This window comes from Ammospiza caudacuta, chromosome 6 (genome assembly GCF_027887145.1).
Source record: "Ammospiza caudacuta isolate bAmmCau1 chromosome 6, bAmmCau1.pri, whole genome shotgun sequence".
In the NCBI taxonomy this organism is placed as follows: Eukaryota; Metazoa; Chordata; class Aves; order Passeriformes; family Passerellidae; genus Ammospiza; species Ammospiza caudacuta.
Window position 1 is genome coordinate 56,020,240 of NC_080598.1, and position 25,694 is coordinate 56,045,933.

A 25,694-nucleotide genomic window follows, 5' to 3' on the forward strand; every position below is an offset into this window, starting at 1 on the left:
GAATGTCTGCTTGGTTTTAGATATTATGGTAGGAATGGGATATTCTCAAGAAGAAATTCAAGAATCCCTTAGTAAAATGAAGTATGATGAAATCACAGCTACATACTTACTGCTAGGAAGGAAGTCATCAGAGGTAAGTGCCATTCTTAAAACTGCAAAGAAGCAAATCAGAAAGTGTCCTTAGCAGAGTTAGAAGCAAAAATTAAGTCAGTTACTGTAGGCATTGCATTCCTGCACAAAAATCCTTTGCACTTAAAGTCATGTTGTTCTATTCATCAGCAGTCCAAATTAAGCAAATTTGTTCTCACCTGATTTTGAGCCAGTGAACTCTTGCTTTTAGGCTTTCCAGAACTGCCCTGTTTGCTCAGCAGTTACTGTCCTGGCTAGTCTAGGAGCTCAGGTGTGAATGTGCCAGCTGTAACTATTTTAAGAGAACCAAGGAGCAGGACTGACCAACCTGAAGAAGTTCTTTCATTGTACATTGCCTTTCCATGCAATGCTGAGAGGGCTCAGTATCAGCAAGGTGCTCTTGGTTCCTCTGCTAGAGGAGTTGGTGTGGTGGCCTCTACAAAGTGTATCCTCTCTTCCTGTAAAAATCTTGGAGACCTCTGAGGGGACAGTTCTGAAAGGACAAATGGATTTTCTTTACTGATTATCCTTTGAGGAGCTGAAAATTCCACTGAGTTTTATCTAAGACAGTTGTACAACAGCCTTAAAGAAGGTGGGACCTCTAGGCAGCTGCCCATGCCATCAGTAATTTCCCATACAGCAGAGCCACCTTCCACCCCCCTGTTCCTGCTCCCAGAATGTGCTGGATGTTTTAACTTGTTTTGTCTGAACTTCTCATTTTCATACTCTCATTTCTATCGTAGTTGGATGCAAGTGATTCAAGCTCCAGCAGCAATCTTTCACTTGCCAAAGTTAGGCCCAGTAGTGATCTTAATAATAGCACTGGACAATCTCCTCATCACAAAGTTCAGAGAAGCATATCTTCCAGCCAGAAGCAGCGGCGGTACAGTGATCACGGTGAGCTTTTCTCATTTCCATCTTGCAGAGTACAGTGACTGCCAGTTCTGCTCAGTTTCTGGGTTTGTCTCCATCCCCCAAGTGTAAGGAGGATGACAACAGCATAGTTCACAGCATGGTGTTTAAATATTTTAGTGAATAATTGATTTTTTTAAATTGGTTTTGTTATAAAGCCTTCAAAAGAGCTTTTAGAGGAGCACTGAATACACCAACTTAATTCTCTTGTTCTGCCTTGTGTTGTCCCATAAATTCCTGACTGTGCTGGCAGAATCTTGTTACACAAATTGAAGAGAATGTTGCAACCCCCTTTTTCATGAAAAGCACAGCACTCCTCCCCCATCCTCTTGTATGTCTGTTCAGCTTTTGTTTTCTTTTGACACTAGTAGGTCAGCTTGTGTCTAAAACTTGAAGAAATGTCAGTTTGCCAATATTTCTGGTTTCCTGTTTCCTGAGGCTAGTGTCACTTGGTTGTCCCCCAGGAATTCCATTTCTGAAGAACAATGACTCTGACAAACTTACAACTTTTCTGCTTAATGAGAGTGCAATGTAGTAGATTAGGATTTTCTAAATGTCTTAAACATCCTCCTGCTCAGACACTTAACTCATGAAAGGAATCCCAGTTTAGGCATTTTCTGCATTCAGAGGTTGCTTTGCTTGGGGAGTCTTCTGGGATGCCAGTTACTGGGGTTTTTGATACTTGTAAAACGTGTTTTAGCTACATATTATATATTTATATGCTTATGCATTTATATGTATTTTTTCTGTGTATGTATATACATACTTACACTTTTTGATTAATTCTGACTAAAACATTTAAGTAAGAAGTTAATGTAACTTGATGTTACAGAGGTAACATCAGAGGTCTGAGATGTCAGAGAACCCAATCCTGACACAGCCCACAGACTTTTCCCAGTCTGAAGAAGGTTGTTAAAGCAGGAGGGAGCCTGGCACTGTTGAAGGGGCTTCCTCATTCTCAGGTGTGGGGCAGTTCCTGGCACACGTGGGAGGCTGAGCCACTGCCGCTGGTGCAGGAGCACAGAGCAGCAGGCACCAGTGCTGCTGTGCCCCAGGGCTGTGTCACCACCTGCCTGTCTCAGGAAATTGGCTTGAGCAGCACATGGCAGCTCTGTGCTAATGAGGGATGCTCTGGTTTGAATGAGTCAGTTACTTGTTAAGTGTCTTTAAGATGTCTCTAAAATGTTTTTCTAGCAGCCAAATGAGAAACCTTAATGAAATTCTTGGAACTTTCATGGAAATCAAGTTGTACCTTCGCCTTAAAAGGTTTTTGTTTTTCACAATATTCTACTGTTTCCTGAAATACATTTATTTCAATAATTTAATTATCTTTTTGCATCTCTGGTTCCCAGTGTTAACTGTGTTGGTTCTCATGTGAATACATTTCCATTGTGGTAAAAAATAGTCATTGAACTTCTGAGAAGAAAAATCCTTTTCCTGTTTCTTTTGTTTGTTTTTGAAGCTGGACCATCCATCCCCTCAGTAGTGGCATATCCTAAAAGAAGCCAGACTAGTACCACAGACAGTGACCTCAAAGAGGAAGGAATTCAGTCAAGAAAATCCAGCAGTAGTGCTGTTGCAGGAAGAGGAATTGCACCAGCTAGCCCAATGCTTGGGAATGCCAGCAATCCCAACAAGGCTGATATTCCTGAACGTAAGAAAAGTTCAGCTGTCCCTAGTGTAAGTACAAACGTTTATTTATCAAAACCTTGAATTTTTTTGAGGTGTAAAAAAGTGTTAAATGTGTGATTTATCAGTGATGCTGATTTTACTTTTCATTTATCAAGAGTAAATGTAGGTGTTTTTTCCCTTGCAGTGTCAGCTATTCAAGTTACCTCTTAATAGTCTTGAAGTAGTCAGTATTCATAATTAGCATAAAGTAGCTCTTGGTAAACAGACATGATTTGGGTATTAAGAAAAAGAAAACCAGAAAAAGGTAGTTGTGTTACTCCTGATACCAGCCACTCCTCTGTGGCCTCTGTACAGAAGAATGAAATCTCTATTTTTGTTATCCTGTTTTATAGTTTCATGTGTATAAGGAGCCACCTAATCTTTGTCCTCAAACATTACTATTTTAAGTCATAGTTATGTTGTTAAGAATATCAAAGAAATGTAGTTCTAAAAACCCTTTAAAGACGTATTTCAGCCTGTATTCAAAAGGAGTGTTCCTGGCTTTTGTCCTTGTGGGCTTCCCCCACCTGCCTCTAAACCACAACAACAACAATAAAAACATACAAAGGAGCAAAATAGTAAATGTTCATGGTTTAGCAACAGGCAGTGTGCCAAAAGAAAGAAAATCCTTTGTTCATTTTGGCTTTAACTTGTGTCCTCTGTGGTTCCTCCCTCAAAGGCAAAGTTGGAAATCTGTTTTCACATAATGCTTCAGTCATGTGACATTTAATTTCTAAAACTTTGGGATTTTGTATTGAAAAACTTCCTTCTTTTCAGAAGAAAAAAATTCTCAGTTCTTTATTCAATTTGTTCAACTTGCGACAGAACTTTTATTTTTTTTTAACTCATCATACAAAGCTGTCACAGTTGCTTTGGTCACAATAATTAGCACCATTACTTACAGCAAATAAGAACATAACTTCCTGAGCTGCAGGACAGTCTGAAGCAAAAGAAGTGAAATGAAATTTGGTTTACTTAATTGGCCCTGTCAGTTGACTCAGTGGCTAGTAGTGACTTGGCTCTAGGATATCAGCCCAAGAGTTTCCTTGGAAAAACACATCTTCAACTGTAGCATCTGTTATTCATAAATGTGAACAAGAATTCAGGATTTTGGGGGACCATTTTTGTTTTTGTGGTCTTCCACAGTTTCCCTTTGTTCTTGATCAGTCCAGAAACCATTCAGATTTGGTTTTCTCTTAAAAGACAGTTCTTAGCTATGGAATCTCAAAATGGTAGGATAATCAAATCAGTTTTGTCCTACTTTGGCCTTCACTTGGTATTGTATGGTGCCTTGTTGAAAATATCTGTGTCACAGTTACAACATACTTTACATTCAGTATCTTTTCATCTGCTGTTCTGTGCCACTCCCAAATATTGGGGATTTATTCCAGTAGGCTTATTTCAAATTTCTTACTACTGTACCTGAAATGAAATTTCAGCTCATAATCATTCGATACTTCCCTGACTCAGTGTGCAACTGGTCCAGCTGATCTTTTACTAGCAGTGATACCAGGTGGTGAACAGGAAATCAGACTTATGTTGTCACTCAATAATTAGTGTTTAAAATTGTCTCTGTTTATAGCTCTTCACACCAGACAGTTCAAACTCTTTTTTTTTCCTTTCCTTTATCTCCCCCCTGCAAAAATGACACTTTGGCTTTCTGGTTGTTGGGAGTGAAGGGAAGCACTGAAAAAATGAGTTTTTAGTCATTTTCTGCAGCTGAGTAGGGAATTCTGTTTCTTACAGTGTTGGCATGCATCCAGAAGGAAAACAATACAGGAGTTACCATATTGTCCTGAGGTTGAAAAAAGTTTGAGGTGAAGAGAGCTTCTGTTTTACTAAGCACTGAAGTCCTGAAATTTGTAATATGACAGAAAAGCAATGAAGAGATGTAAAAATATCTTACAAAAACAATTAGTATTTTCACAGAACCGCAAAAGCAGTAGAACCAGTCCTTGCTGGAGACCCTTAGTCAGATGTGTGCTGCTGTTATTGAGTAACAAAGCACAAAAGCCTGCACTTAAGGATAGGAGTTGTGCTTGGAGAGCAGATAGCTGAGTCCGGGACTGGAGTGAGGGGCTCCAAGCTGTACTTCTAAAGCTGATAAGAGTGTTTAAACTCTTGTAAACAAAATTGTTCTGCAAGCTGAACAAGAACAGATCAAAAATCTTCAAGCTGTTTGGGCAAATACCAAATTAATAATGAAAACCTGCTACAGACATTGGATAGTTAGCAGGAACTGAAATATATGTGTCTTAATAATTCCTTGATTGTTTATTAGAGCTTTGGATTTTTTCCTCAATGTTGTAATAAAGCTGTGCCAGAACCCTTAGAATAGCTTTGAGAAAACTGAAATAGGAGAATAGGTGGTACATTTGAAAAGTTATCCAGGACCAAATACCATACTAGTGCTCTTAACTAAATAGATTGGTTCACTCTTGTTAGTCAGAAGCTTTTTATGAAAGTTTTTCGTCAGTCCTTCCCCTGGTGTCTCTTCATGGGAAGCAGCCTGCCTGAGCAGGGCACACAAGACTCTCTCTAGGAAAAGAGGAGGACTCTGTACCACAAATTCATCCTCTGTGCAGTGTTGGACCTTGAGCATGTGCTCACAAGTCTCAACATGTGCTGGGCTGTGTCAGTTCCTCCTGCAAAGGAGGCACACAGTGCCATGAAGATGAACTTAGGCAGCCACCCCTGACCCTGGGAGTTGTCATTCCATCAGGGAATGCTGCTCTCACCAGTTTCCAGGGCTGTGCACCTGTGCTGTTTAGTCATGTCCAGAGATTAGCAGTCTGCAGATTGGCTGAACAAAAAGTCACAGCTGAAGAGCTCCCTTGATGAACCGTGAAAGGTCATGCACTAGAAAGTGTAAAGGCCCCAATATCAAGACTATTCTTGCCAAAACTGAAATTTGAAACCTTGAAGTGCTTAAATCTCTTCCTCTGACCTCTGAAATCTGAGTCAAACAGGAAAAAATGTATACTGGTGCTTCCATCTTAGCATTTCAGAATGAGCTGGGAGAGCATGTCCTTGCAGTCCTCTCATTTCAGATATGAATACCAAAACTCCCAAACCTGAAAATGCATAGTCTTAAAAGTCTGGTCCAGCACAGAGATTGCAGTCTTGTCTTTCCAGATGTGCCACATGACAATACATTGTAATGTTATGTGGTATTTTCTCAAGGGAAACCAACATTTCATGTTCAAAGGGAGCAGGTGGAAAGAAGGAAGCCACTGATTATTGTACTTATTTCCCACCAGAAGACCAGTGTTGGATGTTTTAGGTGCTTCATCCTCTAGTATGTTCAGAACACACAACAAAATGATCTGCAAATGCTAATAAGCAATATTTTGCTGTACCATTGGTTTGTAAGGCCTCCAAGAAGAGTCCTGCACAGTGTGGCCTCCCAAGAGCAGATAAACAAAACCTCACCTTAGGTGCACAGCTTTCATTGCTGACATGCTTAGTAAAGAGAGAGGAGTTTATACATTGATAAATGTCAAAGTGGAAGAATTGGTGGTGGAGTATTTTAAATAAAATTTTATTTAATATTTTAAAATAAATAAATGTATATGAAGACAAGGGATGTATAAGGAATAAAGTACAGGGAAAGGGCCAGGAAGGCATGTGATGCTTGCCACATGCTTATCCTTAAGGAATATCTAGTGAAGAATACTTAAGAACCCTTTAGACAGCTGCATGCATCTAACATGTTAATTAATTGTTCTACCAATCTAAATTATCCTTTGTCTTTGTACTTTTTAACACCAGGAGGTTGTGCACTTCACTGTTGCATTTTAATTTGTACATTTGTGTAAAAGATGTGTAACAAACAGGTCAGCAGTCCCTTAGACAAGATGGCTTCAAGGTTAAATGGCTCAGGGAATGTGTTGCTTGAGACTCCCTTGATAGCAAATATTTTGCCTTAAGACCCTGGAGGATCTTTTGGTATTTATTGAGAATACGCCACTTAACAGTTTTATTTCAGGTTGGGAAACAACAAAGGTTTGGCTACTCTGCTTTTGTGCTTGAACTAGCTTTTCCTTTCTTTTTTTTTTAATCCTTCTTGCCATGATTCTCTCCTGTGACCGTTTATGCAAAACCTTTTCTTAATGCTATTTTTAAAATCCACTGAGTTTCCCTTGTCCGTCATAGCATAATTCTTCAAAGAGCTCCAAAAGGTTAGTTGAGCATGAAGTCCCCTGCCTGATTCTTAGTGGCCCTCCTTACTCAACATGTGCTTATCCAGGTGCTGACCAGTCATTCCCTTAAGCTGACCTCCTCCAAGACTTTCCCCAGCAGTGATGTTTGAAGTTTATAGCCTTTTCTGCTTCCCGCTTTGCCCCGTGATCCTTTTCTTTAAAGAAAACTTTTAAAGATTTTTTTTCTACTTTTTCAACCATTTGCAGTTTCCTGTGTTTTGTTCTTGGGGTGGGGAGAAAAAAGTACAAAGGCTTGCCAGCTTTTACTTCCTCTACGACCTGGGGGTGCATGTTTGTCTGGACCACCCTGCTTTTCCTACAGTAATTGCATCTAACTCTATAATTCTGTTATCTGTGAATTACCTATAGCTTCTCAGTCGTTCCTGGAAAATTGACCGCCAACTTGGGCATATCTCCACCCTCTTTCTCTGTAAAGACAGAGGCAAAGTAATTCTATTTCTTTTCTCCCCTCTAAAGTAAGGTCTGTAGTTTAAGTCCCCCTGGTTCTCTTGTCCTCAATGTATTATGCTTGTATTGAAATGTGTATTTTAAAAAATGTCTTACTGAAATTCTCTGCAATTTGTCTCTTATTCTTCCCTGTTTTTAAAACTTGTCTAGTGTTTCATAGTATCTTAATATTTAGAAGTCCATGTTTACCTTCCCACTGAATTTTACCACATTTGTTTGTTAAGCCTTTGCTTTTCCTATCTTGTTTAAGGGTATGATTTTAACTTAAAGGAAAATTCTCCAAGCTACAAGTGGTAAAGTATTTCAAAAATAGGTTATAAAGATACAGGTTATGCAGATGTAGAAGAATGCTGTATATACTCAGAATTTATAATTCAGAACATTTGTAAATAAAACCTTTAAGGAAAATAATTTTGAGCCATCAGTATGAAATACAAGAACAACTTGTTAGAATTATTTTTTCTGATTGCAATATTCCTTACAAATACTAGATGGAGTTTGTATAATGAGTTATTTCATTATTTTAAGTTTTAGAGCTGTGTAGAACTAGCATTAAGTAAAAAGCCTTCAGTTATATGCAGACTAACCTCAGAAAAGCCTTCTGTGGGGAATAACAAACCTGTGTTTTTTAATTGTAGAATAATACTACCCCTGGAGCCATGACACGGCGCAACACTTATGTTTGTAGTGAAAGAACCACTGCTGATAGGCATTCAGTGATACAAAATGGCAAGGAGAACAGGTATATGAAATGTCTTCCTATGGTGTATGTCACTTGTCTTCACCTTTCCAAAAAAACTCTAATGGCTAATTTAAAAATAAATGGTATTCTAATGTAATTCATAATGAAAGGTAAGTACAAATCTTTGGTTATGGAGCACCTGTAAGTATGTTGGGGCTATATTTTTTTTTTCTATATTTAATTTTATAGTCTTTATACTTAGAATGTAAAAGGAAGTTTCTAATTTCTGGTTAAATACATGAAATATTTGTAGCAGCCTTCATCTTAAATCTTTTGTGAACTCCTGTGGCCAAACTCTTCTGCATGTACTTGCAGAAGAGCCTTGTTTAGTGTCAGACTACAAAGTCCATCTCTCTTGAACCATTCTCTTTTTATATTTCACTCTAAACTTGCTTCACTAGGATTATTTGAAATACCATTTTTGCTGCAAAGTCTCAGGGAGAAGGTAATTTTTTCTGAGCAAAGATGAAATGGTGATCCACCATTTTCTGGGACTAACAGTGTTCCTTGATGATACTCTGGCAGTCTAATTGTTTCCCAGGATTTACAGAACTCAGCTGCTTCCCTCCTCAGGCTATCTCCATATTCTGAGTGAAAACAATCAGAGAAATAACACATTTCTTTTTAATTTACTGAATGAAAGCCTGAGTAGAGCATGCAGTGGAACTGGAGCTAACCACTGTATGTGTTGGCACTGTGGTCACATCTACTGCCAGCCTGTGAAGACTGAGAAGAGCTGTCAGAAACAATATTATAGTGAACACAGATATCAGGTACAGAGTAGCAGCTGGGAGGAACACCACCAAATTTCCTGCCTGCCTGAGGTATTTTAATTTCCAGCCCTTCTTGTCAGAATTTTACTGCTGTCAAAAGATGGTAACAATTAAGTAGTTAACCCTTGCCAGGAGAGCACTCAGCTGGTACACTTTAAAGAATGTGTACCCCTCTACTGTGCTTCCCAATTTTTTCCAGCCCTTCCTAATATTATGATATTTTGTAAAGGCTGGGAAGAAAATACCTATTTTCTAACTTGTGTTTTTGAACAAAATTTTTTTCCCTCCTTTTGGGAGTTGATGAGGAATTGTGATGTTGACTGGAAAGCCTGTCTGTTCCCTGTTTGATTCCTGGAGCCTAGGGATAGAGAGCATGATTTTGACCCTGTCTCTTCCTCCTAGCTCTCTGCAAATGGAAAGTGATTAAGGGAGCAGTCAGGTATAAGTTTGAAGACTGTCAGAAGTGCAGTTGGCCAGCTGGGCCTGCAGTCACCTGTCCTGTGAAGCAGAGCCCAGCTCTTTGGTGCTGTCCCTTAGTGTGCCTGTCTCAGCCCTCACTGGTTACTCCTTGTTAATGATACCAAGTTGTTTAGGGTAAAGGTCACCATCCTTCCTCTGATTTGATGTGTTAATAGCTTTTTCTTTCCAAACACTCTTTGAAAAAATTAATCTTTCTGTCCGTAATAGTTTTGCTAATTTTTTATTACTTGATTACTTGGTTTAGTACCATTTCTGTTCATAATTAAACTAATATCTTGCCTACAGTTTCTTTATTGCATTTTTAAAAGCTACTAGATATTACTTACTAGGAATGCTTGAGATTTAGATATTCCCTTAATTCAGGAGTAAGTTCATACTCATGAAGAACTATCTTATGAAGTAATTTTGTTTCCCCAATTTTCAGTTTCTCAGGAAACTGATGTTTTCTGGTTTGTCACATATAGACCTTAAACTCAAAGTTAAGATTGAGTAGCACTTGACAACTATATTAGTTATGGTTTATATTCATAGTTGGTTATCCTTGTGTAAGTTACCTTTTGTTGTCAATATGGTATTTAAACATCATTATTTTTTCGATAAACTAGCCTTATTTGGGTCATTTAAAATGTCTGAGAATTTATATTTGCACAGGTAAAAAATGTCTTCATAGCTTTTGTAATGCATTTTTTGATTTTACATTCATTACTTTTTATAGAGGGTTAAAACCAGAGAAGGTAATGAGAATGCATTGCTAATTGTATTATAGTTGGAGACCTTTCATTGTCTGAAATGCTTCAGTACTAAACTGCATGTTCATTTTGGCACAGTTTCAGAATTACTGTGATTTTGGCACAGATTTCAGAATTTACATCTGAATGTATTTTGTTGCTGTAACTGGGTGAAGCATTGACTGGTCACATAAAGTGCAGGGACCTTTAATGGAGGAAAAATCAACATGGTGATTGATGGAACTGGCTCTTCTGAATTAATCTTTAATGTTTCTCTACTCTCAGCTTGGCAGAAAGTAACTCTAGAAACTTATTCTTTTTTCTTCTGTAAAGCAAGATCTGAAGTTGAACCTGAGCTTTGTACATATCCAAGGTTTAGTTAAAAATTACTTCTATGCTTTTGAAATGTCTGTTGGCGGCACATGTTACAGGCTAGAGTAATTGCTGTAATTGGTTTATTACAGATTAGATTTTAGATTTTCCATAGCTACTCAGATACTTACTGTGACTCAGTGAAAAGCTGGGAGACTTACCATAAAAGGCAAGATACACACATTTAAAATCTCTATTTTTCTGTAGAGAAAGCATTAAAATATTGCTTATTCTGCTTTTATCTTGAATTCTGAGAAGGCATTATTTCTGAAAGTATGAAACCTTTAAAGAATCACTAGTCAGTAGATCTGATGTTGGAGACAATAGTCTTGAAGACCCATGCCAGACTGGTGGAAGCAAAGAGTTCTGTCTCCCATCTCTCTTTAACACATTGTGTGGCTGACACAGGCGTTCTGCTGGAGACAACTCCTTTGGCTTTCCTCCAAAGCCTGAGCATTAATTAACGCACTTGGGGACTCATGAAACACTCTTCATAATGATAGGCAATTGCTTTAAATCATTTGTAACACAAATGATTTACAACAGCTTCAGATTTTTAATAAGCCTTGGCACTAATTGGTGATTGTTAGTTCACTGTTCCCGTGTTCCCAGGCTAGTAATCCAAAGAAGCTGATTTCTAGCAAAGCATTAGAGAAGGAGAAGGTCCTTTATTGATACCTTTAAATGTCACACCTTTGGAGGCAGGTGACTTGGGTCCTGTGTTGTAAAACTAGAGTCTTTATCTTTTGCAGTAAATATAGAGGAAATGAGCTGGAGGAGCTTGAGAGGCTAGTGACCAGTTTTGTGACTTCAGGGTATTAGTTTTGAGACGAATGTTCATTTTCTGAATATTCCTTAAAACCCTGGGGTAATGTAAATCCTGGGCCTGTATTGAAGGCTTCATTGTAAGTAGTGCTTGTAGGTGTCATCCTGATGGATTCAACATTGTTGAGATGCATGCATGAGTCAGATGAAGTTTTTCAGATCCTGAAAAGTTAAAACCAAACCAAAACCAAGTATGTTTTGCTAAGCATTTTAGCTAACAGTTCAGATGTTTGAGCTGTGTGATGCTTTGCACTGGTGATTTGGGAGCCAAGCCTGAGAAGTGGGGGAGCTGACACTTGTAGCTGCACTAGCATTCCAGAGTCTGATGTACCAGAATTTGGTAACAGGACTTGAGGTTTGTGTGTAACCAATAAGTAACTTGGAAGTGAACATGCAGTGTCATGAAACTGTCGCTGAGAATTATTGATTTCTTAACCTTGAGCAAAATTTCTGAATTATAGCTGTCTTACTTTTAAAGCAAACTTCATGTGAATTAGGTGGTGGTGTAGTCTGAAAGGCCCAAAATGTCTTGTGGCTTCTCACTTTTCTCCTATCCTTATCATTACTAGATAATGTGAAGGCTGCAAAGAGTATTTTGGCCTAAATAAATAACTAAATTTAATGCTCCTATTTGAACATACCATGCAGCTGGCAGCTTAGTGGCCGTTCTGCTAAGACAGTGCTCTATACTTTCCTTCAAAGCCTGAATGGTAATTTGGCAAATTTAATGTTCATGGTCAAAGCAATACGAAATACTCTTCAACAGTCATTCTTCTTTCTTCAGGGAGCAGCAAGCATGTTCAGTGCCTGCTACACATACAGGTTGATTATTAGCAGCCTTTCTCTTTTGGCCTTTCTGGAGTTGTTAAAGATCATGGTATTTTTGGTTTTGATTGTACCTGTGAAGTCTCTCAGTTATCTGATATAGATTTAACAGCTTGCCCAGCTTTCGCTGATTTCTTTTAACACTCTGAAAGCAAAGGATTTTGCTGTAGTAATGGAGCTATCATGAGTCCTTTAGAAAGTGCCTTTGGTGGGGGTTTTAATGCATTGTTTACTGTTAAGAGCAATACAAGTTATATCAGTTCTTTATCACAGAGCTTTGGCATAGAGTTCTGAGTTACTCAGGTTCTGTACATCAAGGAGGGAATCACTGCAAACTAATGCTAATGGTAAGAGCATGGGCACTTAGAGATGTGCAGTGCCATGCAAGTAAGGATGCTTTTTAAGGGGATCTTTTAGAGATGTGCAGTACCATGCAAGTAAGGATGCTTTTTAAGGGGAGTGTAGGGCAGTTACTGCTGTTACATAGAAGAGGAGGGCTGTTAGAGTTCGTGTTCTTTGATAAACCAGTTAATAGAAGGAAAAGTTTGCTTTTTTTTTCTATGCAGTAGTTTGTTGTTGGTCCATCATGCTCTTCTTTCTGCCTCTGCCTGAACCCAAACCCCCTCGCAGCCTGACAGAAATGTTCGCTTACGCAGCTAGCCCTGCTTCAGTTTGTACCACATCCTTCTCCAGTGTTCGGCTGCGACATCAGAAGTCGATGTCCATGTCAGCCTCTGTGCACACGAAGATGATGTTGCCTCCAATAGACAATGGCGCAGATAACTTCAGGCCTATGTAAGAACCAGAAATCGTTGTGACACTAACTTATACCCACTGCTTCTTAACTTTGTGCTGTGGAATTTTAGTCCTAGATTGTTCTAGTATATTTTGCCCACAAGATGTGTGTTTCCTCATTTTTTTAGTCTCGTTTACATTTGTCTTGTGGTGTGTCAGGCTGTCTGTGACATAATCCTGCAATAGTGAACCTTAATTTTTTCCTATTGTTAGGAGTATTGGACATTCCCTATTGTCAAAGTTTGTGGGAGACTTTAACTGTGTATCCCGAAGGACTTCACTACTTGGAGCGGTTTGCTTGTAGAGAATTTTTTGTAGGATACTTTCAAATTAATTTTGTGTAGGATACTTTCAAATTAGCAAGACTTTCAAAGTTGTATGTACAGAATGTGGAGGGAGAGACATTAAAGTTACCTATTCTCTTTCCTGGGAGGAAACTTTACCGATCTATTCTTTTATCAATCTTCTCAGCAAAACACTGTAGGCCTGGTTTATCTGGTCTCTTCCAGGATACTCCTGTTGCACTTTTCTGCCTATGTAGGTTTCTGTTTCGGCAGCCTCTTACTCCTAACTTCTTACGAGTTTTGATTCCATACGGTGCTGTAATAACGTTGGTATTTCCAACCCGGGCCTATACCAAAGTGTGTGCTTATGCTTGACCATAGAACGTAGCGTTTTGTGTTTCCTGCTGAGCCGCAGTGCCCGTGCGAAGGCGTTCTAGCGTTGGTTTCTTTGTTTTGTTTTCTGCCCTAGCGCTATTCCCGATCAGAGAACTCCCGTTGCTTCCACCCACAGCATTAGCAGTGCGAGCACCCCTGACCGTGTTCGTTTCCCCAGAGGGACGGCCAGCCGCAGCACGTTCCACGGGCAGCTGCGCGAGCGCCGCACCGCCACCTACAACGGCCCGCCCGCCTCGCCCAGCCTGTCCCACGAGGCCACGCCGCTCTCGCAGACCCGCGCCCGCGGCTCCACCAACCTCTTCAGCAAGCTCACTTCCAAACTGACCAGAAGGTAAGCCTCTGCAAGTGCCGCTGCAGCGTGTCTTTTGTCTCCTTTTTGTAGTAGGAATACTTCACTGATTAATGGCTGAAGTTCTGCAACTTAAAATGCAGTTGCATGGGATTTTTTCATAGGTCTACTTTTCACCCATTTGTTTTTGGGTGTTGAGTCAAATGGGATTAAATGGGAGACAGTTTGGTCTGTGCTGTTTCTTTTGTGCTCTTCAGCCTCATGTCTGCAGAGATGAAACATTTCAGCTCAGTTGAAGACCTGCTCATAGTCCATCAGTAGACAGCATAAACTAGGAGTCCAGTCTAGATATTTGATGTAGCATTGACAGCTCAGGTTGTGTTTCCCATCAGTGTTTCCAGCATTACATTGCTGGCAACACAGAAATATCCCAGGTGAAAGGGTAGGGGCAGGAGACAAAAGCTTCTGTTGGCAGTAGTGCTGTCACAGGCCGTCTTAAAATAATGGCAGTATTAGTGTTTCAGTCTAGACAGGAGTCTGGTCAAACATAAAAAAATTTATTCCTACTTTGGCCTTTAGTTGATGTGCAGATTCTGTGTTAGGTGTGAAGGTGTGGTGGTCCAGCCAAAGCCAAGCATCAGCAGGTCTTGCTCCTGCACTAACAATTTTATTCTAACTGAACTTCTAGTTTCAAATCCATGTAATTTTTAGATTAGTTATTACAAACCCTAAAATTGATTTTTTTTTCCTTCTGTATTTAAAACCTGTCAGTTGCCACACCACATACTTCAGAACATTGATCTCCACAACTTGCATTTGCAGAATTGAGGCTTGTTTGTCTTTGCTGTAAGAATAATCATCAAGCTTTTGTACACTCCTTATCAGGTGAAGTTTTTTGGACAAGATCATTCTGATCTTGGGCTGCTAGCTTTTGTTTTAAGCTTATACCACATCAGCAGCAAGCCATTTCCTTCCTGTTTGCATTATGGCTATGGATGCCTCCCTCTCAGTATCACCTTTGCAGTCTCCCATTCCTACAAAATAATGCTAAGCCACACTCCAGTTTTTCACAAATGGCTGATTTCAGTTTAGGGTGTGAATTTCTTTAAAAATGTAGAAAACATTCTTTGCAAAACAAGAACATGAGAGTCTAGCCTTTTATAAAAGTTTTAATTTGCTCAGTTCTCTGCCAGGTAACATTTCTCTGGGAAAAACTGTGCTGTAGGAAATTTGGTTTGGGTTTTTCCCCCTCTTTTTATGTTGAGAGAGAGAGAAGTTTAATTTGAATATTTTTTAAGTGTTAAGCCATCTGCTTTATGTCAAGTGAAGTCTTGATCAGCCACATCCTTTTGGCAGGTCTTTCTTTCTGTACTTTTGTTTGTAATATCCTTACTTAATTTTCCATTTGACGTTCCAAATGTGGAAAGTCAAACTGTGAACATGCAAACTTTTCACTCAGTTGTTTAGGCAGCATTCAAACTTCTATCATTACCTCAGAGTTTCATCTTTTGCAGTGCAGTGTGGTTTTCTTGAAGAAGTCTTTCCCCACGACTTTTGACAGTAGTTTAAATTCCATCTGGACTTGATTAAATAACATGCAGTTGTAACACAATAGCACAGTTACAGATGATTAGTTTGCTCTTGGAGGATCTCTTGCAGCTGGGGCTCTGTTATATTCAGTGCTGTACAAACTACTGAGGAGGTGGATAGTGCCACTGAAGGACATGGTTATGCTTCTTCCTGTTAAATTGATTTTTTTTAAACCTTATTACTCATTAATTTATTGTAGCATTCTCTATGGGGAATCAGAATTCTTTTGGTTATGAACTACTTATGTTCTGGTGTAGACAATTATTACAGCTTCTGCCACTAAAATAGCTAAATATTTAAGGCAGTTTTTTGCACAACATGGCTGATGTTATGAAGAAAGGAAGCAACCTAACTCTGAAGATACTCAAGATAGAATTATGGTAGTGTTACTGATTTTTGCTTTCCATGGGAAATATATGAAGAAAATCCAAACATATTTTTACCTGACCTTGCAGATTTTGAGTTTTCAAGTATTTTGACACCAGTATGTATTTTAATTCATAATAAATACTGGTTACATATTTCCCAGAAAAAATTGAAAGTAACAGTGCCAGGAGTTTGACTCTTCAGCCCCTAAATCATCTGCCTAATCTGAGGATGTATTGAAGTGTAATTTAATTGTGCATTTAAAATGAGATATTTTTGCATGTTTCGCTTTAAATGCCTTTTTCAATTTATTTTGTACAAATTTTTTTGTTAATTATTATTTTGGCTTAATTTCTTTTAGAAACATGTCATTCAGGTTTATCAAAAGGTAGGATTTATTTATATTTAAAAAAAAGTGGCTCCTGCAATTAACAAAAGATTTGGCTTTTCTAGCCTTGGTTTTCTGAAAACTAAACTTCCTGCTGAGAACTAAATACTTTCTTTCTTCAGAGGAAAGCATAGAATAAATCCATTAACTCATGATGATACCTAAGAATCTGTGGCACCATCTGTGTTGTATAACAAGATGCTAAGCATGCCTTGTGAATTCTTTTTTCTTTGATAGAGTTGGTAGTGCCAAAGTAATTCTGTTCTCTGTACTAATACACTTAGCATGCTTATGTTTGAAGAATGAGGTGTTTGATAACAATGATGAAAGTATAAACAAAACATAAAGTTACAAGCAAATAAAGGTAAGTGTTGTTAAATTTATGTTATCTCTCTGTTTTATGATATTGAAGAGAATAAAAGGTTTGAAACATTGCCTGCAGCTGAGCACAGCTGTGAGATGAAGTTTTGTGTGGAAGATTGAATGAAGATTCAATAGCTGTATATTTATTTTAAAATGGGGTGCATTTGTTGAAGTGAGTTGCAGCTGAAGTGCAAATAGAGCTCTTCAGTTCTAAACAAAAAGTACAACATTTATGCAAATTTATCAACAAAAGGGAAAAGCTCAAAAGTCTGATTCACATTTCAAGCCAAAGGAATGAATTTAGTTTTGCAATTTGGGAATGAATCAAGCTGCTATATTTCTCATTAATCCATTATGATTCATGAAAATGGCTTATACAGTTTTGATGTGCAGGTCAATTTTCCAGTAGTTTTGTAATAGCCTGTTTAGTTGTACCACATCTTGAAACTTCTTAAAGGGTGGTACTTCCAGTTTCCTGCTACTGATCAAAACCAGGGAGATAGGGCCAGAAACCAGGCATCTGCTTTAACCTTCAGAATACAAGGCTGGATACAAAGATTAGGGAGTCCCAACATATGTAAATTGCTGCCTGAATGTGGATTTATTATGTACAGTGCAAGGGTGAAAGTACCCTACCTGATGAACTGAGTAAATCCCATGCCATGGTGATGATAATCAGTGCTCTTCCAAACATGTCCATGTTTGGAACTGGTGTTGCTTGGCTTGGCTGGCATTGTCACAGCTGACTTGAGAAAAGAAAAGAAACCATGCAACTCAACCTAGAGCTGGAACTGAGCAGGGACAGTGGCTTTAACCCAGTGTGCATCATCAGCTGTGGGCTGCAGCCCACTTCTACAACAAAGCACTTTGATGTGTGCAACCCTCCACAGCAGGGTGCATCTACATTTGTTCTGAAGAAAGATGGAAGATCCTAATATGGGTGCAGTTTTAAGCTAAAAGGTTATTGTTTAAACTTGAGATTTCAGGTAATTTTTAGGTAATTTTTTAAAAATTACCTTTGACTTGAGGCCAGGAGTCTTAGACCATGTTGGAAATGTCTGCTACAGCTTCCATGAATGTGTCTTTTTGAATAAGAATTTTTTAAATCTTACACAACCTGCACAGGAGCAGTGTGCTTTTTAAATTCTGTTTTAAGAATGTGTCCCTCCATACCTGATCTGTATGTAGGTACAAAAACTGAAAATGCTGGGACTTTTGGCAGTTTCTCCTGGCTATATTTGCTGTGAATCCTACCTGAGCTCACTATCTTTGTGGTTCTGAAAGAACTACAGTAACCTAGTAGCATGTATACCTAGTGCCACAACATCAGTGCTAGGGAGCTGAATGAAAGTTGATGATCAGTCACTCCTTGTTAAACTGCTGAGTTTTAATACTGTGCTCAGTACACAGAGGTATCAAATATATATATATGTGTGACTATATATATATATATATCTATCTTGTACTATGCACTGTCTTTGCCAATCTGCATATTGTGGAAGTCTTAACTTTTTTTTTTTCTCTGACAGCAAAAATGACTCAATGTTCTGGATTTTATTGCAGCATCATTTCTCTGTTTCCATAAATTGATCTTATTTTATCATCTTGCACTTTTTGTTGATTTTCAGTATCTTTTTAGACAGTTTTCTTTGTGTTTATTTGGATATTTAAAACAGCATACAAAGATGTAAAGAACAGGAAACACAGCATAATCTGGGACAGATGTGTGGAAACAATCAGATTTGTGAAAGCCCTTCATAAACCATAAGGTAGATAATGTGTAAGCAAGGCATGACAAATGAGAACAGAACTTGTCTATGTATTTGTTCCATTCTCAAGACCGAGAAGCATCTTGGTCCATAAAATCAGTTTATGTAAAACACAAGCAAAAGCAGAAAATTTAGAGCATAAACTAGCACAGAAGTGAAGATTGTATTGGCAATTGAGGAGGCCTCAGGGCTGCCTCTGACTCACAAAGCCCAAGCAGAGCAATCCTGGCAGTACAGGCAGTGCCTGTTCCCAGAGCAGAGGGTTGGACCACAACCATGTCTGCCATGAAGGAAGGAGCACCTTGAGACACTGGCACTGCTCTCCTAAGCTTGCCATGATGGCTCACACTTGAGGTTCTGTGTCACTTCATGCAGCTCCTCCTGCTCGATGAATGGAACATTGATGCATGGAAAAACTGAGCAAAGTGAGGGTTTTCTGAGAGGCTTCCATGAGAATGTTTATTATTTCAAAGTGGCAGGTATATTCTAAATAATGACCTTTCTTAGATTTAGAGTACTGTGGTTTACAAACTGAACACTTTGGCTTAATTTCAAGCTGAAAAGTGTGTGAGACCATCACTAGGGATTTTTCCTTACAGACTTTTCTGGACAGATTCCAGCAACAGTAAGACTGTTCATTGTTGGGGAAACTGCTTGTGCTCCCATTTTCTTCAACCTTTGGCAAGCTTCAAAACAAAACACCAAAAACCCAACAAAAATCTGTAAATGTTTGCGGCTCTTAAAGCTGCCATCTTCCGCTTCCTAGGAATACAGAAGGATCTCTGAAGTTTAAGTACTCTTAATATTTCAGTTGAGGAGTGTTTTCTAACTTTTTTGTTGCTTTGCCCAGTAAAATAATCATCTGAAAAGAGAAGATCTGTTCAGCTGGTCCATGTGGTGGTTCCTACCTACCCCTTTTTTGGTCCTGTAGAGCTCTCCTAGGGGATGACTTCATGCTTTTGGTATATACAGGCATGAAAAATCTTTTTCCGCCTTCTCTTATATCCACCATAGATTAGCAGCATGAGATCTCATGAAAATAAATTCAATAACTGCTCACTTTGCTCTGGGACTTGCAATTATCTTCTTCTCATTTTTTCTGTATCTTTTTTGTTTACAGCTGTGCATTTGCCAGTGGCATTGTCCCTGTTGTACCACGAGCTGTGTGGTACCTCGGAGAGCAGGGTCCTGCTTGGATGCTGCCATGACCAGCACCTCTCAGCTGAGCAATTTTGCACCCTGTTGAGTGCAGTTGCTTTGCAGTAGCCCCTGAGTTGAATTTGAGCTGATTCTGTGCAGCCAGTGCTGCCACCCTGCCCCTCACAGTGCCAGCACTGCTCCTGGTCCCCTGTGACACGGACTGCCAGAGTCACCTTGCAAGGCTGATCCCTCAGCAGAGCTCTCAAAAGGAAGGAAAGGAGGAAATCACGCCTTGTAACACCCCACACACCCTGATATAAATATCTCTCTGCATCAGAAATCAGGTTACTGTCTTATATTGCTGTCCCTAGACACCTGCCACCCAAACTGCAGTGTTTGTGGTAGTCAGGGAAGCCATGTACTGCCTTGGTCTGGATGAAATCAGTGTACAGGAGCATCCCCCTGAGCAGAGTTAATGCTGATGTGTAAACCATCCTCCTTCAATGGTGGGAAGGTAGAGAAAGATAATTTCCCCTTAATTCTTCTTGACCCTGGGCTTTCAATAGATGGTAGTGACCAGCAATGTAGCCTTAAGGACTGCAAGAAGACAGAAAGTTTAAGCTTGTTCTTGGGTGGGGAAGATGCAACAGTGTGGAATTACTGGGATGGAGTTACCACAGCTTGAGAAATCTTGGATTTGGCTCTTAAAGTTCTGTTAAAATGTATATGCATCTTCTTCTTTTGCATTAAGGTATTTTGGTATTGTTTGAACATGCAGATCTGATGAACATGCAAATACACAAGGTGATCAGACTTGTCTGCAAGTAGTTATGGGGATTTTTTCAAATATATACTTTATTCCAGATAAAACTTCTAAATAACATTAGCCTAAAAATATTTGGGAGTTATTTCTCTTTTATGAGGTACTTAGTAAATGATACAGTCACTTCAATATGCTTTGTAACTTTACTTTCACATTTTCTGCTTTTAGAACTTCAGATTTATTACATGAGTTCTGCAGATTTAATATATAAACATATACTGTTAAAATACTGTTAAAATTAGTTATGGTCAGTTTAAAAACTTTAAAAATGGAAGTTTATAGACTTCCATTTGGTTTGACAATATGTTACTTTCTGTGTTTGTCCTGACCTACCAAGTTCTTTACATCTTTGTTGTTTTGCATTTTAACACACCTTTGGTATGATTGCAGTTATCTTTTAGCAACTACTCAGATATTATATATTGTAGTGTAAGATTTGTCTTCTCTTTCCCACTTCCTTTTGCTTCTGCATTCTTTTCATTGAGGCTCCCGACTGAATATGAGAGGAACGGGAGATTTGAGGGCTCAAGGTGAGGGTAAAATTTTTGTTTAAAACGTTGCTTAGGTGAGTTTGAACCTTTCTTCCCTTGACTATGTGGCATAGTGGCTTCAGGCAGCAGCTTTTTTTTTTTCATGTAAGTCATTGGAACTAAACAAAGAAGCATTTCTGTCTGCAAAACAGCTATTAAAGCACTGACTGACTTGGTTCTAAACTTTCATCTTTCCTGTTGCCTTTTTCCTTGTGTGGTTTTTCTTTTTTTTTGCATTTTAGTCATTGTAATTTGCTGTTGTCGTGTAGATGTGTAGATGAGTGGTCTCTAGTGAGGCTGTAAATGTGTGGAATAACCACTGAAAGGTGATAAGATATTTCTCATCTCCAAAATCACAGGTAGTTAAATATTTTTCATGTTATACTTCTTGCAAAATCAGCATATCAAAAATCTATTAGAAATTATTAAACTGCTGGGTTTGCTGACTGTTTTCAAGTAGAAAAAGCTTCCAAAAATAAAATGAGTATTGAATAAAAATTGGGGTTTTCCCTGGCCCTTTACAGCCCTATTAAATTAAAACCTTAAAACAAAATACTGTTTAATTTGTGTGATGAATTTTGTAACATCTGGCAAATCACATTGCGTAGTCTTACGATTCTCACAGTCACAAGAAATCTTTTAATAGAAGAATTATGAAATAGGTTATATTTGAGAAATATATTTATTTAGTTGTGGCCTTGCTATCACTTTTTATTTAACTTTTTCATAACTGCCTGCTTAATGATAGTAGAAATAAAATGTGGTGTAACCATTGCCATCTATTTCAAAGAGCAGCTTGGCTTAATATGGAGGCTCAACATGAGACCTAAACTGCATGGTTGGGGGCCAGTCAGGTTAGCTAATAGTTAAGTATGACAGTCAATATATTTAATTAAATTTAAAGAGGTGACTGGCAGTGTACAAATATTCATAAAACAAATCTGTGTTTTGTCCCTGGAGGTCCAAATGTAGTTCCTTATTCTTTAGCTGCATGACTACTGATTTTAATTTAAGTAGAAGAATGATTGCAAGCTAGAAATTTCTGGAACATTTCTTTCCTTTGTCCTGTTTAACTTCACTTACCCATACCAAAAGAAAAAAAAAAAAAAGTTGCAGATTTGGGAACACACCCTAGATATTTTGTGCTTCATCTCTTAAAAGTGTGACAATAATGGTACCCTCTCACCATCTTTACAAACTGTGTTCAAGAGGTGTCTAATAGTGACTTCCAGCTCTCTCTATACACATCCCCATCAGAGGCACTTAACTGCAGAGCTTGTAGCTGCAGAGGATTTCATCACTTTAGCTCAGTGGTTGGTATTTAATGAATTACTGACCAGCTCAGGAGGAGGCATCTCCTCTCTGGGCAGCACCCAGGGTGTGTCCCCTGGGATCATCTCAAACTCGCCCCATCAGGATGGCCAGAGTGGAACTGAGCCAGCCCAGGTCTGGGGCTCAGGGTGACCCTGGGCAGCAGGAGGGTGACCCTGGTCCTGCTGTCCTTCCCTCTGCTTGCATTCAGCTGCTGTGGGGCTCCAGGGGCCCTCCCAGGGCTCTGTCTCCTGGCTGCTGCCCAGGAGGAGGCGCAGAGGAACACCAGCACCTTTGTGCATGGGCTCACCCCATTCTGTGCAAGTGGGCACCTCCCAGGGCCTGGCCTGAGCACATCCTGCCACAGGGAGCTGTTATTTCAATGTTCCAGAAACTTCTAGCAGGGATCTGGTGTTTCAGCTGTCCACATGGCCCGAGAGTAGAGTTTTGAGCAGAACCTGCCTTAAAATCGAGTTGTAGGTGCTGCATGTAGTTCTGCCTCCAGAAGGTCATTGCCCCCGTGCTCCTGAATCCAGTGAGTGCCAGTTGTGTCCCAGTGAGTGCCATTCCTTCGTTCCAGCCCCAGCAGCTACAGCTTTCCCTGTGTGTGTGTACAGCAGCTGGGGGAGCTGGGCTTGGCCACAGCCAGAGCCTCCAGTGCTGCTCTGGTGTGGGTTGAGTGGTGGCTTCACTGAGGTGGCCCTGGGGAGGGTGGCTGGCCCTGCTCACTGCAGAATTCCTGTCTTTCAGCCGCAATGTAGCCGTGGATCAGAAGGACGAGAACAAGGAAGCCAAGCCTCGGTCGCTGCGTTTTACCTGGAGCATGAAAACCACCAGCTCCATGGATCCCAATGACATGATGAGGGAAATCCGAAAGGTCCTGGATGCCAATAATTGTGACTATGAACAAAGAGAGCGTTTCTTGCTTTTCTGTGTCCATGGAGATGGGCACGCAGAAAACCTCGTCCAGTGGGAGATGGAGGTGTGTAAACTGCCAAGACTGTCCCTGAACGGAGTTCGCTTTAAGCGGATATCGGGAACATCCATAGCTTTCAAAAACATTGCTTCCAAAATTGCCAATGAGTTAAAGCTGTAACAAGAAAAACATAGTTAAGTTGTAAATTAGTTAGCAATTTAAAGTGTTTTTGAGAATTCCGATGGAAATGTATAGAATAACATTTAGGCAATAACTTCTGCATCCTTCTGAATAGTGATATTAAAAAAAAAGCTGCTGAGCTGGGAGGGAGAGTTGGACTTTTTTATAAGTGCACTACAGCATTAAAGTTGCCTACTATGTAAAATATTACCCCTTCTGCTTTATTTCCATTGCTCCTAAGTCTTTGACAACAAATTGAAACACAGAATATATTCATTTAAATATGCCTCCTGTTTGTGTGGATGTGTGAATGTACAGTATGTGTGTATAATATATAAAGTATTATATGTAAACGATTCATTTACAACATCGAGCTGTACCAGTACCTCTTTTTGGGCTAATTTTGGTGCTAAAAATTGAAATGGCCAAGGAGGAAACACTTGAGTTAATATTTAAAATGACTGAAGCATTAACCAGTAAACGCAGGTTTACAGTTCACTGCTGTGTTAAGAAAAAAGTGTGTGAAGGGTTTGGATTTATGGTTGTGAACATTATTAGTCCTGTTTTCTAAGTAGATCTCATAAGATGATTAAAAATTCACTTCTACTGAGTAAGTCTTGCATTATATTTTGCCCACCTATTTATTATTTAAGTCTGAAGCAAATTTTAATAATGTAGTTAATTTGTGCATTTAATATTTGGGTAAACGCTTCCATTCTTCTGCTTCTGCTAAACTACTAAAACTGTATCTTTGTCCTTTTGGCTTACGAGTATTGATCGCAGCTACCAACGTTTCTCTGTTGTTCCTCTAGGGAATGAGGCAGTGTAAAAGGACGTGCTAATTGCTGATAGTGGTTTTCTTTCAGAGCGAGTTTGCCACGTTAGACTAGGTCAGATACAAAGCACAAAGGGACTCCCAAATCATGGCCATTCTCTGCCAGCTCCGAGGCCTTGCTGCACATGGGGCAGTGCTGTCCCTTGCCTTCCAGGCACCCTCAGCATTGAAACCCAAAAGTGGGAATCACATTGGCTCCTGATCTGCTCTGTCCAAATTCCAGCTTGCCAAACTACAGCCATAGGAGGAGCAGTGGAAGCTTTTCCTTGCAGCTCTCCCAGCGTGCTGCCCTTGGCTGGGGCTGTGCTGCTGTGGATGGCTCTGTGCCAGCGTGTCTGTGTCCCCATGCTGCCAAGGGAGTCCCCTGTCCCTGTCCCCGTGCAGTGTGGCACCTGCCCCGATGAACTCTGATGGCCAACTGGCTTTGGGTAGGACGTGGAGCTGCTCTGGGACAGCCCCCACTTTTAAACCATCACAGCGGTGAAAGGGATTTGATTTTGCAACCTAGCACGAGGAGATTTCTTCACGTGTTGTTTCCTACTGATACTCGGTTTATTTCATCGAGGACTTGTGTAGATAATACCCTGCATTATCTACTTGACTTTTTGTATTAATGTTTTGTGGTTATATTTCAGTGAAGCACTTACGCATGTACTTAACATGTGCTTTAAACTGGAGCCTAAATTTGCATTTTAAATTTGCAGTGAGCTAATAGTTACTCATAGTACACAGTTCAGATTTGACCCGAGGTGAAAATGCAAAGTCCTTAATATTTTGCAAGTTAGTTCTTGTGATCTGTAGTCTGTGAAGGCAGCAGACTTCCCCTGTCTTTCCCCACTAAGCATTGGTATTGATTATGCTAGTTTAAAGGGTAACCATAGTTGTTAAATGTAGTAAATATTCCTGAATTTGCATTTTATTCTCTGTATATTCTGTATCATGCCATGGCTTGAGAACTCCAGGTGCTACCGGAGTTCAGTTGGCTTTCAGTGCTCTGCCCATGCCTGTGCTGCTCAGTATGGGTTTTTTCCATGAAAACTCCATTTTGTAATAGCAATAAGACATTTCAGGGCAGTCATTGTACTTTCTCAGGTGAATGGTCACCTATCCTTTCACTCCCTACATTTTAAGCACTCCTCCAAATGTATTTTTTTCACCTGGCAGTGCACTTTGTTGTCTGAACTGAAAAAGTGTTCTGATAAATTATGTAAATCTGTATTCGATGGAAGTTCCAAAAGGTTTCATATTAAATGTTTTCTGAAATACTCTCTTCCTACTTCACCTGTTAAGTATGTAAGTGTTTCTAAAAAGTGCACCAGTATCATACTTTGGATATTTAAAGTTTGTACTTTGGTATTTTTCTTAAAGTGTTCTCAAAAGGTTCTTTCAGTAAATCTTTATTTGAGGTATTAAAAAAAATCACTTATTATAATCAGAAAAATATTTTTAACAGCTTCCTTCCCAAATGCCTTGTAAAATTACCTTGTGTGAGAATATTTAGTACCCTGCATGCTTGGTGTTCAAGCCTCTGGGAGCTGCCTGGGAAGGAAAATTCTTTCTTCAGCTCTCCAAACCAAAGATGAACTGCTTCC

At 39.4% G+C, this 25,694-nt stretch overlaps 1 protein-coding gene across 21 annotated transcripts in view; it reads left to right on the forward strand.

Annotated features, from left to right (window-relative positions):
* The window catches only part of MARK3 (microtubule affinity regulating kinase 3), a 62,222-nt gene extending 36,905 nt beyond the window's left edge, over nucleotides 1–25,317 (forward strand). The window contains exons 12-20 of one of the 21 annotated variants that reach the window (XM_058807739.1): nucleotides 21–133; nucleotides 873–1,026; nucleotides 2,504–2,721; nucleotides 8,021–8,124; nucleotides 12,758–12,922; nucleotides 13,718–13,933; nucleotides 16,209–16,235; nucleotides 20,816–20,860; nucleotides 22,922–25,317. In XM_058807739.1, the coding sequence (XP_058663722.1) occupies nucleotides 21–133; nucleotides 873–1,026; nucleotides 2,504–2,721; nucleotides 8,021–8,124; nucleotides 12,758–12,922; nucleotides 13,718–13,933; nucleotides 16,209–16,235; nucleotides 20,816–20,860; nucleotides 22,922–23,267 (1,388 nt within the window). In that variant the 3' untranslated portion in view covers nucleotides 23,268–25,317. Of the gene's footprint in view, nucleotides 1–20; nucleotides 134–872; nucleotides 1,027–2,503; nucleotides 2,722–8,020; nucleotides 8,125–12,757; nucleotides 12,923–13,675; nucleotides 13,934–16,208; nucleotides 16,236–20,815; nucleotides 20,861–22,921 lie in introns of all 21 variants that reach the window. The other 20 variants (XM_058807735.1, XM_058807744.1, XM_058807741.1 and 17 more) reach the window with 20 other exon arrangements.
* The last annotated feature ends 377 nt before the right edge of the window (nucleotides 25,318–25,694 follow it).